Source organism: Cherax quadricarinatus, chromosome 1 (assembly GCF_038502225.1).
Source record: "Cherax quadricarinatus isolate ZL_2023a chromosome 1, ASM3850222v1, whole genome shotgun sequence".
NCBI classification, from domain to species: Eukaryota; Metazoa; Arthropoda; class Malacostraca; order Decapoda; family Parastacidae; genus Cherax; species Cherax quadricarinatus.
In genome coordinates this window covers 90,688,822-90,708,375 of record NC_091292.1, presented here as the reverse complement: position 1 = coordinate 90,708,375, position 19,554 = coordinate 90,688,822, and the positions used below count along the sequence as shown (strand labels likewise).

General features: G+C 39.1%; 2 protein-coding genes across 4 annotated transcripts in view; both read right to left on the bottom strand.

Moving 5' to 3' along the window:
• The window catches only part of Cog2 (conserved oligomeric Golgi complex subunit 2), a 150,157-nt gene extending 132,960 nt beyond the window's left edge, over nucleotides 1-17,197 (bottom strand). For 2 of the 3 annotated variants that reach the window (XM_070083863.1, XM_070083875.1), the window contains exons 1-2: nucleotides 17,032-17,197; nucleotides 9,045-9,278 (exon numbers count right to left, since the gene is read on the bottom strand). In XM_070083863.1, the coding sequence (XP_069939964.1) occupies nucleotides 9,045-9,278; nucleotides 17,032-17,109 (312 nt within the window). In that variant the 5' untranslated portion in view covers nucleotides 17,110-17,197. Of the gene's footprint in view, nucleotides 1-8,580; nucleotides 8,685-9,044; nucleotides 9,279-17,031 lie in introns of those variants that run through there. The other variant, XM_070083870.1, reaches the window with a different exon arrangement.
• On the bottom strand, nucleotides 3,265-8,546 carry LOC138852544 (piggyBac transposable element-derived protein 3-like). The gene is made up of 2 exons (XM_070083879.1): nucleotides 5,575-8,546; nucleotides 3,265-5,313 (listed from the first exon to the last, which is right to left on the bottom strand). The coding sequence occupies exons 1-2, from the start codon at nucleotides 5,578-5,580 to the stop codon at nucleotides 4,525-4,527; spliced, it is 795 nt and encodes a 264-aa protein (XP_069939980.1). The 5' UTR covers nucleotides 5,581-8,546; the 3' UTR covers nucleotides 3,265-4,524.
• Nucleotides 17,198-19,554: the final 2,357 nt, after the last annotated feature.

Genomic DNA, 19,554 nt, shown 5'->3' with positions numbered 1-19,554 from the left:
ATACACTCTTATTATTGTACGTACTACATATACAGAACTTTGAACTCCACTGTAACCCCCCCCCCCTAAAACTACTCCTCAACAGTTACAACAGAATGCACAGTCACAATACAAGGCATAAGGCCCTTTTCAACATCCCTCAAGTAAAACTCTCACTATGCAAGAACGCTATACACATAAAAGGCCCAAAGATCTGGAACTCACTACTGAAACAAGTCAAGGATCCCCAGACAACTTATAAATTTAGGACTCTGCTAAAAAATCATCTTATTGCACAATATTAACCAAATCAACCAAACATCTACTGGCTAATTTTATCATGTGACCTCCTGGCTTTTAATTCTGCCATTCCATAAAATATTACCACCTGCACCATTCCTTGTAAATTAGAATTTGTACAAAGTATACATAAGATTAAGTATACATAAGATTAAGTATACATAAGATTAAGTCCAAACAAGATTGTAAAACAACTAACCACTATTCTATGTTTAGTTTTAAGTAATAATTACTATGTAATATTATCTTATCTAGTTTTAATTAGTTACTATGTATTAGGATTAGTTTGCCCTAAATGCCTCAGCATGATAGTGGCTATCTTTGTACTTAGCAAATCAAAATTGTAATTACACATTGTAACCTTTACAAAGAAATAAACTTATTATTTTTTTTTTTTTCAACAAGTTGGCCGTCTCCCACCGTTTTATAGTTTTATAGTTAACCAGGGTAGTGTGTGGATTTCCCACAATTTCATTTATACAGTGGAACCTCAAATATCGAACTTTCTTCGGTCCAGAAGGCTGTTCGAGTGCCTTTACCGAATGAATTTATTCCCATCAGGAATAATGGAAATTACATTAGTCCATTTCAGACCCTCAAAAATACACTTATAAAAGCACTTACAAAAATACATTTACATAATTGGTTGTGTTGGGAGCAGTTCGATTCTTGACGTTCCACTGTATATGGTGACAGTTATTTATTAATTCCTAGATCCTGTTGTTTGTGGTAGCCTATACTAACAATACCTTGAACAAAGTATGTTTTGAGAAAGATGTGCCAAAGTAAATTGATTTACCCTCTGGTTACTTCAAGATGATTCTATTTTTAGGCTAATCCTTGAAAATAATTACCATTTTCTTTAGTTTATTGTAATTAAGGTACTGTGTTTTTAATCTTAAAGATTTTTGTATTTATTAATAAAGTTTAATCGATAATTAGAGGAAAGATAAGGTATTGATGTTTCCATATTAGCAATAGTGGGAAAACATCAAAATGTCCACTGGATCTGATCAACTCATTTTCAGTGTTGGATCTTGACTCCATAATCCTTTTCCTATTAACGCTCATTGTATTGTCACCCAAATTGCAAATTGCAAATTTAACATTTGATTTTCCTTAACCCCTTCAGGGTCCAAGGCCCAAATCTGAAGTGGTGCCCCAGTGTCCAAGAATTTTCCAAAAAAAAATTTGTTATTTTTTCTTATGAAATGGTAGAGAATCTTTTGCGAAGGTAATAAAACAAAAAGTACGAAATTTGATGGAAAATTGACGAAATTATGCTCTCGCGAATTTTGATGTGTCAGCGATATTTACGAATCGGCGATTTTGCCGACTTTGACTTCCATTTTAGGCCAATTACATCATTCCAGTCGACCAAATTCTTAGCTATTTTACTAGTATTACTTCTATTCTATCGATTGAGCACAAGAAATCGCCAAGTCAACTGTTTCAACTACAAAATAAAGTGATCGGAAATTGGTAATTTGGCCAATTTAACACAAAGTTCAAAATATTCCAATTTCAAAATAGCATCCAGAATAAACAATGTAGGCATTCCTGGCACTAAACTAACATTTCCTCGGTTCATTAGTTACGTTTTGAGGCTTTACAAATAAATCCCATTTTTATTTTTTATTTACATAATGAATTTTTATTCACACCAAAAAATAGAAGATTAACTGTTATGCAATATTGTAATAATTGTATAAATATCATCACCACATTTGTGAATGTGTATTAGATCCACCAGCTGGCGTGTATTAGACGTGTGAGGTCGTTTGTTTACTCTTGAACATCGACAAAAATTTAACATTTCCGCTACTTTGAGCTCAGTTTCAAGCCATTTCCGGTGCTAAAACCAATCAAAATCATCTCTATTTCTGTAATATGTCTTCCATTCTATCAAATGAGACCAAGAAATTGCAAATACAACTATAAAAAACATACGAAAAAACACTGCAAAGTTGCTGTTTTAATCGAAAATCTTGGTTTCATTTTTTTTTCTCTCATTATACACAGTGTGCTGCAGGATTTGTTTTATGTGGTGCACACATACCACATAGATGTATTCTCTCATATCTAGGCCCAAGTGTATCACTCACAGTTTATCAGAGTGAGCTGAGCTCATGACGTAGATCTACGGTTTGGACACTGAACGCAAAGCCGAAGATCTACGGGACGGACCCTGAAAGGGTTAATAGGTGATGGGTCATGTGTTCTCATTAGAGCCCTGGAACCCTTGGAGGGCCTTCCAAAAATGGAGACCAGTCGAAACCAGAGACGTAAAAGTACTTAGCAAATCAAAATTGTAATTACACATTGTAACCTTTACAAAGAAATACTTATTATTATTATTATTATAAAAAACTCGCCCAACGTGATTTGTCCCAAACCTGTCCGTCCAGCCTGAGCGCCTCAGCTGCCCTGCTGTCATTGTCTACAAGCCAGGGTGGCCGGTTTCATGCATACATTCGATACATTTGTTTATAGTGCTTGTAACTGCTAAATAAGCCACCAAGGGCCCAAAGAAAGCTTCTAGTGCCAACCCTGTGGTAAAAAGGGTGAGAAATACTATCGAAATATTATAGTACCACGGTCAGCTGTACCACTCGAAGATGTGGAGAGACTGCTGTTGGTGTGGCTTAACAAGAAACAATTACTGAGAAATAATTAACCCCAGAGGGTTAGCCACCCAGGATAACCAAAGAAAGTCAGTGAGTCATCGAGGACTGTCTAACTTATTTCCATTGGGGTCCTTAACCCTTCTGAGGGCAATTTATGATATATTAGAATTTCAAACTGAACCCCCTAGAGTGGATAGAGTATCTCAATATAAGTTGAATGAGGCCATATGAATGGAATTCTGATGGTTAGTTTTCGAGCAATTGCTAATCTGCGAAGACAGACTGTACTCGCCCCTGCCCGAAATAGGGAGTATATATCTGAATGTTGCAAACTTGCAATTGTTAATAAAACACCCAATAACTATTTTTTAAATTTATTATACAAACAGACAATATCAAAAACTTAAATGGAACTTGTATCAAAACATTTTGTAAGTATTAGAAAAATATAAAAATGAAACAAATAGCAACATGGACACATTGCAAAGGGATAAAACTTTCAAGTCCCATATTGCTGAGATTCATGAGGAAGAGCAATCATTCTATATTACTAATTGCAAGAAGGGAAGTCTGTGAAGCAATTTTTATCCTTCTTTATGCACAGATTTACTTTGCATACAGAACAGTGGAATGAGGATGTGACAAATTTTTTCGAGGTGCTGCAATACTTGCAACTAAGCAGCTTGCCTAGCACTGGCCAGTGATTTAGAGCTTTGTCAAGCCTCACACTATCATCAGGCCTTTCTGTACGTTGGTACAGCAGACCAAATGGCAATTGCAGGTTTGGCAAATGATTGCTGTCACCATTGGAAGTACTTGGTGAAGCTCTTGTAGATGTTCTTAGGCTGCTGCATCTAAACTTTTGTCCATTAGACCTTGCAATGACAGAGATTTCATTCCTGAAAAACTTCAGTTGCATGCACTTGGTGTTTAGTGACCGACAGTCACGGCAGTAAAGAAGCCATGCATTCACAACTGAAAGATTAAGAACATAGGCAAATAGCTGCATGTACCAACGTTTAGATTTCATTGGTGTTTTGTACAGATGCATGCAGATGTGTGCAGATGTGTACAGATGTGTGCATTATAGTTATTGATGACTGCAGGGCACTGTAACTGGGTTTTGATCTTTGTAGCCTTGTTATATCTTTCAACAAGACTCACAGGACTGACCCTTACATCACTTGTCACTAAAGTCACAACTCTGTTGTCTTTCCATCTTACAACAAGGACACCATCATTGGTTTTGAAGCTAAAATTGACCCTGTCCATATTGTTCTTTTCCATTTGTTTGGCAGGAATCAGATCTGGCTTACCACATCTATTTTCATGTACTGTTCCAGTGTATCTGCAGTTATAATTATCACTTAGTACCTTGACCAGAGGTAGACTTGAAAAGAAATTGTCAGCATAGATTGCTGATGTGTTGGTCTTGTTCAGAGTTGTTGCAAGTACCAGAACAATCTTTGAACTTATTGGTAGTTTAGTGTCTTCCTGTGGAAGCTTTATGGGATGGCTGTCAAAAGTTGGAGTGCCTTGATACATGAGTATATCATGTATAATTCCATCTTCACTTGCACGAAAAAAAAGTTTGAAACCCCACTTGTCTGGTTTGGTTTTAATGTACTGCCTTAGGTTTCCAGTGGTTTTTACCCTGGAAAGCAACCATGACTTCATCAATAGATTGCTTAGGTGTAGCTGGAACTTTCAAGCAAGCATTAGTTAGTGCAGTGTAAAGAGGCCTTATTTTGTGGAATCTGTCATTATCCTTTTGTGTGTTGTCATTGAAATGAATAGTACGTCTAAGTAACCTAAACCTCTTAGACCCCATGACTTCTGCAACCTGGAGCATCCTAAATGTACTTGTCCAATAGTCTTTGATTGCTGGTAATGGAGCAATACCCATCAACAACAAAACACCTATGAACCTCATGATCTCTTCAGAATCTGTTGCAAAATTATTAATTATGCTTTTTTGTTTGGTATACAAATTTGTTTGATATGCTATGTTATCTACCATGTCTGAAGTAAAGAAATCACAAAAATACTCATATGGAGACCTAATTTCAAGAGGCTTTTCATATTCATATACTGGCAAAGGGTCATTTTGGAGGTCAACCTGGGACCACTGAGGTTCACCTTGAAGAGCAAGCCCGTCATAAATATGTTCCTCATCAGGGTACTCCTCGATCATAATACCTTTCTTTTTCTTGACTAATTTCTGCTTTTTGGCTGGCCTTTCTTCCTCCTCATCACTTGATACCTCTGCATCTGGTGGAAAGTACTCATCACCATTATTAAGCAATTCTGGGTCATCTACCTCCGATTCTGAGTCACTGTCCTTCAAAATGCAGACATATTTTGACCTGGTGTTGGATGGCTCCCCATAAAACAATTTCTCATTGATCTGGAAGAACAATAAAAATATTCTGTATACATCCAGACCACTACAGAATTCATATGTGCAATACAAATTTTTTATAAATATTTATTTTACTGAAACTGGACTATGTAACAAAAAGGGCAGAGGCGAGTATACTCGCCCTTTTTATGTTGCACTTTTTACAACTGCATGCTACACTCACATTATGCTTCACACGGACTTTATGTACATATCAAAATATGCCTAAACTATTCATGTATGCACTAAACAACAATCAGTACTTACTGACATTGTAGAGGGTAAAATCCAAGAGAATATTAGTGTCACTAGATGGAAAAAACCCACTCTGGTCTAATAAGTTTGGAGGATGAGCAGGAGCATTGTCCATTAACAGGAGGCACTTGAGTGGCAAATTATTGTCTATGAGGTATTTTCTCACACTGGGGCCAAATACTTCATGGGCCCACTCTTTGAAAATTTGCCTTGTGACCCATGCCTTATTATTTGCTTTCCACAAGACACATAACTTGTTCTTTATGACATTGTTTTTCTTAAACACTCTGGGATTTTCTGAATGATATACAAGTAAAGGCTTCACTTTAAAATCACCACTAGCATTAGCACAGAATAAGAGTTAGCCTGTCTTTCATAGGCTTGTGTCCTGGGAATGCCTTTTCCTCCTGAGTAATGTAGGTCCTCTTTGGCATTTTCTTCCAAAACAGGCCTGTTTTGTCACAACTGAACACTTATTGGGGTTTTAATTTTTCAGTGTCTACGTAAACCTTAAACTCCTGTACAAACTTTTCAGCCACCCATTTGTCTGAACTGGCTGCCTCACCATGCCTTACAACATTGTGTATGACACTATGCTTCTTAAATCTGTCAAACCAGTCTCTGCTGACCTTAAATTCACCATCAGCACTGGCTCCAGGAGTTTTCTGTACCAGATCGGTATGCAACTTCCTTGCCTTTCCGCAAATAATGGTCTATGAAACACTATCACCTGCCATCTCTTTATCCTTGATCCACACCAGCAACAACTTCTCAGCCTGATCGATTGTCTGTGGCCTTTTTTTGGTTAGCATATTAACGCTTTTCGCAACATCAGCTTCCTTGATTTGTTCTTTCTTCGCCGGGAGAGAACCGATGGTCGACTTGTTTTTCCCATACATCCTGGCAAGCTCAACAAGTCTCACACTACTCTCATACTTCTGTATTATTTCCTTCTTCACATCTATGGTGTTTCTCACTTTCTTTACTGCAGGGGTACCACTAGCAAGTTTCTTTGGGCACATGGTAGCTTATTTCTCAGTCTCACAAGCACTAAACACAATGAAATAATCATAAAATGTTTGAATGAGAGCACAGGTTAGTGTTCACTCAAGCATCAACAAAACCAGACTGGCTGATGGCACCTGCACTGGGACACTGACAGAGCGGGCTGCCGGACAGGTCCGGTACCCAGCGGTTTGAAAATAGGGGCGAGTTTGATGATAGGGACAAAGTTGGTTTAAAAGAAGCATTCGATTTTCGCAGAGTTCGATAAGTGATACGTTCAAAATTTAAGGTTCCACTGCACCAGAATTGAGTCCTGGAGATGGGAAGTACAATGCCTGCACTATAAAGGAGGGGTCTAGGATATTGGCAGTTTGGAGGGATATGTTGCATATCTTTATACGATATGCTTCTGAACTGTTGTATTCTGGGCACCTCTGCAAAAACAGTGATTATGTATGAGTGAGGTGAATGTGTTGAATGATGATGAAAGTATTTTTTTGGGGGGGGATTTTCTTTCTTTTTGGGTCACCCTGCCTCGGTGGGAGACGGCCGACTTGTTAAAAAAGAAAAAAAAAATGTATGTACAGTACCTGCACTTACCTTGCTTTAGCAGATGTGGTGCTTTATAACCCATGGCTCCATTTGTTATAAGATTTTTATATTGTATGTAAATTGCTCAACACAAAATTTACTCTACTTAGGAAAAATACCAAAATAACTTCAGCAAGAAAAAAAACAGATGCCATTCATGGATTAATAAAATTAAAATTTCTTATTTCTTCACATACATAACTTAACCTACTGTACTCTAACATTTAACTTAAAACACTTCAACAACAAAATTACCTCCAAAACTTCAATTTAATAACTCTCAATTTAAATGTTTTTCTTATGGTTTATTGGGTAAATTAATTTCAGATTTACAGGACAAAGTCCGTTAAATCCAGAAATGTCTTTTACTGTTATGCTTAAGGAAAAATACTCATAATTCGGATTTAATGGACAATTGGGTTTATTGGACACCCTCCTTTCCCCTAATAGTCCATTAACCTCTTCACTGCAAAATTAACCCTTTCACTGTCCAGCTCCTCTGAAATTAAAAGTGCTCACAGTGTCCACATTTTTTAAGATTATTTTTTTTCTTCTGAAATGGTAGAGAATCTTTTTCTGAAAAAAAAAAAAAAATGGCACGAAAAATACAAAATCAGATGGAAAAATTACGGAAGAATTTAGGCGCAAATATAGCAATCTGGGTGCAATTTATGCCTCAGCGATTTCGCCACATGGAGTCCTATTTTAAGACAATTCAACTGCTTAATTTGACCACATTGTATGTACTTTCAGTACAATGCCTTCTGATGTATCGAATGAACACTAAAAACCACCCATTCAATTATCAAAATTACCCTATATTGCATAGAAGACAGTAATTTAGCCAATTTTATGCATAATTAAAAAATCCAATTTAAAAATAAGAGTCCATAATAAACACTGTAGAGATTCCAGCCACTAAAACATTTCCTCTATTCATTAATCATATTCCTAGGCCTCTCCTATATTACATTTGCCTTTTATTTTGAATTCATAATCACAAAAATCAAGTTACCCTATTTCTCTGTTAAATAAAATATAATGAGGAATGACTGTTCAAGGTTATTGGCATCCCAGTAATTGAATCTGGGCTAGTATAAACTCATTAAGCACACTAGGGATGTAAGGAGGGCCTAACCTATCCTCAGGAAAATCAGAGAAAATCAAATATTTCTGCTCTTTTGAGGATGATATCAAACTGCTTCTGTTCCTGGAATAAAGCAAAATTATCTTTATTTCAGTAGTACATCTTTCATTCTATCAATTGATAACAAGAAACAACCAATAAAACCATAAAAAACATCCTTGAAAACACCTCAATGCTGCTACTGTAAACCAAACACAAGGTTTGAGTTTTGCTCTTCCCATTATGTACAGCATGGGGCAGAATTTTTTTATACCATACACACACACTGGACTGACCTTTTCTCTCATGTCTAGGCAAAAATTTACCACACAGCTTCTCTGATGGAGCTGAGCTCAAAAAGCAGATCTACACAAGTGACCCAGGCGTCAACTACATAGATCTATGGATGAAACAATGAAAGGGTTAATTGAGGGTACACTTACTTGTATACATTAAGTACCGTACACATATGTACCTAAATGAGATGAGGAAATTAGGGACCTCAATGGAAATAAATTCTATTTTGTATTGGGATTTTGTGTGTTAAATCATCCTTTGTTGCCATCACCAGTGTATGTCTACGCTGTGTGTAAAATAAGAATGCAAACAATTTATATGTGCAACTGTATAATATTAATCTTAGTAAACAAATTTTGTCATACAGGAAATGAAAGGAACAATTATAATTAAAATGCATTCCTCTACTTTGTTATCAACTTATTTAAATACCTAAGAATACCATTTTTAAAAATGGTCTTACCAGAACCTCTTCCCTGAGTTGCCCAAGTGGTGTCTTTAGGGCTTCAATTAGTCTGTCTAGTCCTGTAAGATTAGTAGACAGGTTGACAAAATCAGCATAGTCACGGTTGATGAGTTCAATCATTGCATTTCGCAGTATCTTGAGGTAAACTCCCAGATCATCACGCAAGCTCTCAAGGCCTCCACTGCCAGCTGCTTGATGAACCCGAACAAAGTTGTCCACAGAAAAGTCATCCTGAGGTAAAAAGACACAAACGTTAGCCATCAAGCAGTATACAGTAATTACTTTGTAGATGAATGGTTCAGAGAACCAACATGTTGATAAATTAGACACATGTGCAACTCTTGGGTATCTTTATTGAGGAAACATTTCGCCACACAGTGGCTTCATCAGTCCATACGTAGGAGAAACTTGAAGAACAGGAGGAGAATGAGGTAATCAGTCCCTCAACCTTGAGTCGATGTGTTCAGTCCATCAATCTTGAATAGAATACGGCATATAAGCGGAGAAGCAGCTTATAAACTGTATGGCAGGAGAGGTGCAGCAGTCATAGGTGGTGTCGCATTTGTTCAATGTGGAAGTAGGTCGTGCCCAAGAATTAGGCAAGCGAAGAATTCCTAAGTATTAAGATCCCAAGAAGTTGCAGTGTCTGACAGGTTTGTAGATGAATGGTTCAGAGAACCGACATGTTGATAAATTAGACACATGTGCAACTCTTGGGTATCTTTATTGAGGAAACGTTTCGCCACACAGTGGCTTCATCAGTCCATACGTAGGAGAAACTTGAAGAACAGGAGGAGAATGAGGTAATCAGTCCCTCAACCTTGAGTCGATGTGTTCAGTCCATCAATCTTGAATAGAATACGGCATATGAGCGGAGAAGCAGCAGAGAATTCTGAAATTAAATTAAAATTAAAACAATTTATTTCTTATGAGCTATGCAAATTAGTTCCATCAGTTATAATGAATTTGATCTTATTATAAGACATATAATTTGATACAATATAAGACTCAAAAGAAATCAATTAATTATGCAAATGCATTTCAGGTAAACTAATCATAAGGCTTACATATTACAGTACAGTGGACCCCAGGTTTGCGATATTAATCCGTTCCTGAGAGCTCATCGTAGACCAAAATTATCGAAAAGTGAATCAATTTTCCCCATAAGAAATAATGGAAATCAAATTAATCCGTGCAAGACACCCAAAAGTATGAAAAAAAAGTTTTACCACATGAATTATTAAGTTTAATGCACACAAAATGAAGAAGACATGCACAGTTTGTAGTACTCTACTAACAATAGAATACATGACACTTACCTTTAATGAAGATCTGGTGATGACTGATGGGATGGGAGGAGGGGAGAGTATCGAACTATTGTTTAGAAGGGGAATTCCCTTCCATTAGGACTTGAGGTAGCAAGTCCTTTTCCATCTCGCTTGAGAGATGCTATCTCCTGCTATCTGTTTTTCATTTATCCACACCAATAACAGTCTCTCAACATCTTCTAACACTTGCGGTCGCTGTTTCGTATTCACAGTTGCACCTTTTGCAACAACAGCTTCGTTGATTGCCGTTTTCCTGGTCATTATAGTAGCGATGGTTGATTGGGGTTTTTGTATATAACCTGGCCAGCTCCGACACATGCACTCCACTTTCGTACTTTGCAATTATCTCTTTCTTCATTTCAATAGTCATTAGCACCCTTTTTCTCGAAGGGTTGGCACTAGAAGCTTTCTTGGGGCCCATGGTGACTTATTTTGCAGAAATAAGCACCAAAAACACTGTGATAATATGGAATGTACCGAATGTATCCTTAGATGCGAGCACATTGGCTGGCTTGTAACCACTGGCACACACGGGGCAGTTCAAGCCACACGTGGACACGCCTCGGACGAATTGCGTATACCGGGTTTTTTAATGAGAACCGAGGCAAAATTTTGCGTTAAAATGTATCGAATACCGGATTTATCGGATACCGATGCCATCGCAAACCGGGGGTCCACTGTACTTATAGTATTTAGACTTACAATGTAATTTACATCAGTATAGTTTCGGTAATTCATTACAATCATAAGTACAATGAAACAGGTTGCAAATAAAGAATTGGTCAGTTACAAATAAACTGTATTAACACTGCAGAAGTTTAATGCTCTGCATATTATGGACTGGTTTAACTGAGGTGGTGAAATCAAAGCAGGAGCATCTGCAGACAAGTAATAGGTATAACATTTATGCGAGATGTAATAAATGCTTTTTAACAATATTAGTAAAGATGTTGGTAGATAGGAAACTTTTGGCATTTTCAGGAACAGAGTTTCAAATTTTTGGGCCTTTTATCTGCATGGAGTTTTTGAACAGGTCGAGTCATACATGGAGAATGCCTAGCAAGATATCTGTTTGTGAGCTGTTCCCATATGTTCTGCTGCAGCTCTCCAAATAAAATTTAAGCTTTGAGTTAATGTTTGAAGTAAGTGTCCCATCGACATAGTATGCACAATAGAAAGTACGTTAGAAAATTTAAACTTTTTGAATAAAGGCAGTGTGTACTGCCTGGAGCCTGACTGAGTAATTATTCCGAGAGCTGAGTTTTGCTGAGTAACTACAGGTTTAACCCTTTCAGGGTCCGTCCCATAGATCAACGGCTTTACGTTGAGTGTCCAAACCATAGATCTACGCCAAAATTCTAGCGCCGTCAAATTTAGCGCGAAAACGCTCATAGGCCTACATGTGAGAGAACGGGTCTGCGTGGTGGGTGTGCGCCATAAACAAAAAATCTAGGCGCCCGCATAGCATTGTGGGAACGCCGGCTCAGTTACCCTTGTTCACCATGCCTCGTCGCAAGTCAGCTCTCACTCCCCGGAAAATTGGGACTCTCCTCTTCCTATCTGATAGTTCTGACACTGATGGAAGTGGAAATGAAGACGAATTCTACGGCTCTGATCAGTTAGTGACCGAAAAGAATGACCAGGATATCGATAATAGTGCAGAAAACCCTGACGATCCTCAACCTTCTACCTCTGGTGTGGGCACTCGTGACTCACGGTCGGTTGTTCCTCATCGCAAGAGAAAACTAATATTTTCGCGTGGCCAGGCCTCTGACTTCAGTAATGATGATGATAGTGACGTGGACTGTGATTTTATTGCGCTCGACGATCAATCGAGTAGTGATAGTGAGGAATCATATTCACCAGTGAAGCGTCGGTATGTTCGCCGCCGCATGCGCTCGGGTAGTGTACCCTATGCTGTGCCCAGGGGACGGAGTACATCCCGGAGTACATCCCATGGCCCAACACCAGTTTTAGGTAGTGATAGTGAGGATGATGTGGATACACTTGGCATGGATAGACCACAGGCATCAGTGGATGGTGTTAGTGGTGATGGTAGTGGCACCGCCATGCGTGACTCACCAGGCCACGCTGGGACCCAAGCTGCTGACTCGTCAGTTCAAGGACAAAGCGGAGCGCCAGCCACCAGCCCACCACAACCACCACCACCCGCACAACCAGCCTATGATGTCCAGTATCCACCAGCAAACCGTATGTGGGATTGGCAGCAAAATCCCAATTTTGTTCCCAAGCCTCACCACTTTGATGATTCTCAAAGTGGAATTCTACCTACTTGTTCCCTTGGAACCATGGCCAATGAACTGGAATTCTTTGAATTATTCTTTGACCAGCCATTGATGGAAATTATTGTCAGGGAAAGTAATAAGTATTTTGAGTACACCATGGCAAATACGATCTTATCACCACAGTCAAGACTACACAGGTGGAAAGAGACGACTGTTGCAGAAATGTATTTGCTTTTTGCAACAATAATGCTTATGCCTCACGTCTATAAGCATAATATAAAATCATACTGGTCCAGAGATCGGCTAATTTCTACCCCGGTCTTCAGTGAAATCATACCAGTGAACAGGTTTATCTTACTCTTACGTATGTTGCACTTCTCTGACAAAACCAGGCCTGACAGAAGTGACAGGTTATACAAGATTAGAAATGTTTTCATGTATCTCAAACAAAAGTTCAGCGTATACTTTTATCCATTCAAGAATCTTGTAATTGACGAGTCTTTGATTTTGTTCAAAGGTAGACTGTCATTCAAGCAGTATATACCGAGCAAGAGGAAACGCTTTGGTATAAAACTGTTTGTACTCTGTGATTGTGACAGTGGCCTGGTGTTGGATATTGTTGTATACACGGGTAGTAAAACATTGAAAGATACCAAGATGTTATTGGGTATCTCAGGTGACGTAGTGAGAAACATGATGGCACCTTATCTTGGTAAGGGGCATACATTATATACCGATAACTGGTACACAAGCCCATTACTCAGTGATTTCATGCGAGTGAACAAGACAGATGTGTGTGGCACAGTGCGTTCTAATCGTAAACATATGCCCAGGCTCAACGCAGGTGCTCGTGGTGATGACGTGCAGGTGTTTACTGCCAATGACATCATGGCATTACGGTGGCATGACAAACGAGATGTCACATTGTTGACAACCATTCACCGTAATGAAATGCAAGACAGTGGCAAAGTTGATCGAGTGACTAATGAACGTATTCGAAAACCAGTGACAGTGATTGATTATACACAAAACATGCGCTTGGTTGACAAATGTGACATGCAGATTGGTTTTGTTGACTGTGTTCGTAAGAGTTACAAGTGGCACATGAAACTTTTCTTCCATCTCATGGACATTTCAATGCTCAATGCATATAATATGTACCAAATAAAGACTGGCAACAGACCACCGTATGGTGAATTTTGTTTGTCTGTTGTCAGACAACTCATAATGAAGTACCAGGTAACAACACCTGCTATACAACACGGTCCTCGAATTCCTCAGGATATACCCAAGCATTTGAGGAGGGAAGGTGATCATTTCATAATACAACTTCCTTCAACTCAGAAGAAATTTGCTCAGAAGAGATGCATTGTCTGTGCACAAACAAAAAGACGGCAACAAAGACGCAAAGACACTCGGTTTACGTGTGAGGAATGTAAGGTGCCTCTGTGCATGGTGCCTTGTTTCAAGGAGTTCCACAAGCTCCAGCAGTTCTAAAACCATGTCCAGTGATTGTAAATATGTAAATATATGATAGAACATTAGTATTATACAAGATTTGTGCATGTTTATTGTAAACAACAGTGGTAAACAATAATATGATAATAACTTTAGTGCGGTTATTGTGTTCAATACAGTGAGTTTATATATATATACATTATATACAGTATTGGTCTCTCAGGCCCCAAATGTTAGTAGGAATAGAAAAAAATTGGAAAAGAAAAGAAAAAACAACAAAAACCGCAAAATAATGTAATGCGCGTATGTGGAATTCGTCGATGTTGCCGCCACCACATCATTTTCGACAAACTTCTTGGCACTGTATCTCGGTAAGTACTGATCAGAATTTTTTTTTTTGTCTTATTACCTTCACAAAAATATGCTCTTTAATTCTGTTAGAAAAAATATTTTTTTTTTTTTTTTCAAAATTTCTTGGACACTGGAGCACCACTTCAGATTTTGGCCTTGGACCCTGAAGGGGTTAATGCAGATAGGCAGGTTGGTGGGTGGGTGGGCATAGTGAAGATGAGTAGAACAAAGGGGCAGAGCCACTATGTCAGGTCACTATACATCAGGTTCTGGTGGGGTAAATAATGTGTCAAAGGTTTAGTTAATTGAATGGAGCCTCGGCTCTGGAAAATGGTATCAGAAGCAATCAAAGTAGACTTCTAGACACTTCCCTGTGTGTTTATCCCATTCTTGATGACCAGTTCAGCATCAGACATTTTATTAAATGGATATGAATGTCATAGTGAATAATGCAAATGTTATTAATGCTGTTTGTTCTACAGACATTTGGTACTCTTTTACATATGTATGGATGTCTCTTGAAGTTTCCTAAAGGAAGAATTTATTACACATACAGCAGGGAATGGTGAAGATGCTAGCTTTGTTGATATCTTGGTTAACCTGTTTGGTAGTGGTAGGTTTCTTAATAGTGGTGGAAGAGACGAAAGCTATACTTCTGTTACATTAAAAAAGGTTCCATGCTGCTTCTATGTCTTATATGTCCAGCACGTCAGTACTTTGCATCTTCGCTCACACAATTAATTAATGAAGTATATATTGGAGGGTGTGTAAAGGTAGAAACTTGAAAGTGAACATAGATAAGAGTAAGGTGATGAGGGTATCAAACGATTTAGATAAAGAAAAACTGGATATCACATTGGAGAGAGAGTGAGACTGTGGCAGATGTGAATGTTTTCAGATATTTGGAAGTTGATGTGACAGCAGAGGGGTTTATGAAGGATGAGGTTAATCACAGAATTGATGAAGGAAAAAAGGTGAGTGGCATGTTGAGGTATTTGTGGAGACAAAAAAAAATTATGCAGAGAATTCGGAGTGTGGAAATTAGGAGAAGGTGAGGAGTTAATAAAAGAATTAGTCGGAGGGCTGAAGAGGGGTTGTTGAGGTGGTTTGGTCATTTAGAGAGAATGGATCAAAGTGGAATGGCTTGGAGAGCATATAAATCTGTAGGAAAAGGAAGGCAAAGTAGGGGTCGTCCTCTATAGGTTGGAGGGAGGGGGTAAAGGAGGTTTCTTGGGCGAGGAGCTTGGACTTCCAACAAGAGTGCATGAGCGTGCTAGATAGGAGTGAATGGAGACATATGGTTTTTGGGACTTGACAAGCTGCTGGAGTGTGAGCAGGGTAATACTGTATTCAGTGAAGGGATTCAGGGAAACCAGTGATTTAGCCAAACTTGAGTACTGGAAATGCAAAGTACAATGTCCAGTTTGGAGGGATATGTTATGCATCTTTGTACAGTGGACCCGCGAGTTTCGGCAGCATCAGCTTTCACGAAATCCGACTTTCGGCAAGTTTTTTCGGCAAAATTTGGCCTCGTGGTTCGTGATTAGACTCGTGATTCAGCGACCACCCGGTACCCGTCTGCCCGTCACCGTGCACACAAAGCCAGTCTCTCATGCCATTCACGCTCAGTGTGCCATTGTTTACCAACACGTGACCATCACCCCGCGGGTTCATACGTAATAATCCATTGTTTTTTGCGATTGCAACTGCTAAGTAAGTCACCATGGGCCCAAGGAAAGCTAGTGCAAGCCCTTTGGTAAAGAAAGTGAGGAACACGATCGAATTCAAGAAGGAAATCATTGAAAAATACGAGAGTGGAGTGCGTGTTACAGAGCTTGCCAGGATGTATGGCAAACCCCATTCAACCATCACTTCGATCGTGGCGAAAGAAAAGGAAATAAAGTGTGCTGTTGTTGCAAAAGGGGTAGATATGCTGACAAAAAGGAGATCACAAATCCTCGAAAAAATGGAGAGGTTATTGTTGGTGTGGATTACCGAAAAACAGTTAACAGGAGATAGTGTTACACAGTCGATAATATGTGAAAAGGCAAGGCAGTTGCATGACGATCTCATAACGAAAATGCCTGCAGCAAGTGGTGATGCTTTTGATTTTAAGGCCAGCAAAGGTTGATTTGAAAGATTTAAGAAGCGTAGTGGCATTCACAGTGTAATAAGGCATGGTGAGGCTGCCAGTTCTGACAAAATTGCAGCTGAGATTCTCCTTCCAGGCCTGGTGGCCTGGTGTCTAAAGCTCCCGCTTCACACACGGAGGGCCCGGGTTCGATTCCCGGTGGGTGGAAACATTTCGACACGTTTCCTTACACCTGTTGTCCTGTTCACCTAGCAGCAAATAGGTACCTGGGTGTTAGTCGACTGGTGTGGGTCGCATCCTGGGGGACAAGATTAAGGACCCCAATGGAAATAAGTTAGACAGTCCTCGATGACGCACTGACTTTCTTGGGTTATCCTGGGTGGCTAACCCTCCGGGGTTAAAAATCCGAACGAAATCTTATCTTATCTTAATAATAAACACGTATTGACTCATTTTCTGACATCCAGAAATAAACCAAAATTCCTTAACTGCTTGATCTGGATATTCACCTTCATGAAATCATCTTTATCAAAACACAGTGATGATGTCCCATATAACTGAACGGGCAAGCTCTTTTCCGCTGCCATTTGTAAGTGAAAGATAAAAGTTACAATATAAAAACATTCGCCAACACCAACAAAACTGCCACGGCTGCAAAGGGATACATGTACATTAATATTTAAAACATCTCAGTCGAAAATATGTTCATATAATCAACCTGTTTGCATTGTGTCTATATTTACTTATTTTTCTAAATTAGATTTAAAACATTGTGAAGGTAATCCTTTATTTTTTTGTGTTTGTAGTCCTCTGAATTCTTCTTATACCTTCTTTTTATGTGCATTTACTAAGTTCAAATCAAATCAATCAAAGTTTATTCTCTATAAGGGTTGCAATGCGGGGTTTACAGATATTGGTTATTGTGTGGTTTACATGTTATAAAATACTAATTACAGAGGGGGCCACTAGAACACCTAGCATGGCTAAACATTTCGGGCAGACTTAGATTAATTCTTAGCCCTAAATTATTACAAATTATGGAGTAAGTTGACTAAATACTAAGTGACTAAATACTAGTTTGTGAGTTTAGCAATGTGAATGCTTTTGTTTTGGCACAATACATAGTTTCTATATTGGAGTATCACAGGCAAACTTTTGACTAGTTCGGAATTATTATTTTAAGATTAAGATACGTATTTCTGTGCTAATAGTCAAATGAGTGAGTGAGTGTAAGTGTGAACCACCAGGTGGTTTTTATGTAGTTAGTTGACGGGGTGTTAGTTTATTCAGGTATACAAAAATACAAATACAGTTACATAGATTATCATACATAGCAGCATATGTCTAGAGAATCTAGGATAACCCAAAAAAGTCAGACAGAGTGACTTATTTCCATTGGGGTCCTTTTAATACCTCATTATTATACTATGAAGGAGATAATATATTATTATTATTATTATACATTAAAGGAGATATACTATGAATAAGATAAAAAGGATCGATATCGTCATAACTTCTTACCCAGCCTTCTCCCTGGTCACTACTAGGTCCACTATTTAACTGTATGTATATATATATATGTATAGTTTCCACATACATACACAGAAGATTATGAGCAGCTCTCAGCTATTTTGTAAGAGGTTTTTATAAGTCACAAAATACCCAGAACTCACCACGTGGAGGTGGCTGCTCGTCGAGCTCCTTTTTTTTTAATGTATATATATATATATATATATATATATATATATATATATATATATATATATATATATATATATATATATATATATATATATATATATATATATATATATATATATATAATAAATAAAGTTCCTTGTTTTCAAATAAAAGAAAATAAGATTTTTTAATTACAAAATAGATGTTCTTATGCTTAAATTAAAATAAAACTCATAAAAAGAACTTGTAGTTTCCTTTGGTGAGAAAGTGAGCCAAGGTCTCACTCCATTATGTTAGGTTCTGGTTCATCTATGTTACCATATGTACAAGCCAGTGCGGTGTACAAGGCGTAGTACAATAATAAATATCTCACTTTGTTTTTTACCGAACAAGACCCAGCTAATGCGTCACCCCGTTGTGGGACATCGGTCACTGTTACGGCGTCAGTCACTGTTGCGGCGTCGGTCAATGTTGCGGCATCGGTCACTGTTACGGCGTCAGTCACTGTTGCGGCGTCGGTCAATGTTGCGGCGTCGGTCAATGTTGCGGCGTCGGTCACTGTTGCGGCGTCGGTCACTGTTGCAGCGTCGGTCAATGTTGCGGCGTCGGTCAATGTTGCGGCGTCGGTCAATGTTGCGGCGTCGGTCACTGTTGCGGCGTCGGTCAATGTTGCGGCGTCGGTCAATGTTGCGGCGTCGGTCAATGTTGTGGCGTCGGTCACTGTTGCGGCGTCGGTCATTGTTGCAGCGTCGGTGACTGTTGCGGCGTCGGTCACTGTTGCAGCGTCGGTCAATGTTGCGGTCGTGGCCTGTGACGGGGTCGTGACCCGTGGTGGAGTCTTGGTCTGTGGTGAGGTTTCGGCCTGTGCTGTATTTGAAGGAATGCAGGAAGGAAGAGAAGGAGCCGAAGGAAGAGAAGAGGGGGGAGGAAGAGAGGGAGGGGAAGGAAGAGAGGGAGGGAAAGGAAAAGAGGGAGGGGATGGAATAGAGGAAGAGAAAGGAATAGATGGAGGGGAAGGAATAGAGGGAGGGGAAGGAAGAGAGAGAGGGAAAGGAAGAGAGGGAGGGGAAGGAATAGAGGGAGGGGAAGTAAGAGAGTGAGGGAAAGGAAGAGAGGGAGGGGAAGGAATAGAGGGAGGGGAAGAAAGAGAGGGAGGGAAAGGAAGAGAGGGAGGGGAAGGAATAGAGGGAGAGGAAAGAAGAGATGGAGGGGAAGGAATAGAGGGAGGGGAAGGAATAGAGGGAGGGGAAGAAAGAGAGGGAGGGAAAGGAAGAGAGGGAGGGGAAGGAATAGAGGGAGAGGAAAAAAGAGAGGGAGGGGAAGGAATAGAGGGAGGGGAAGGAAGAGAGGGA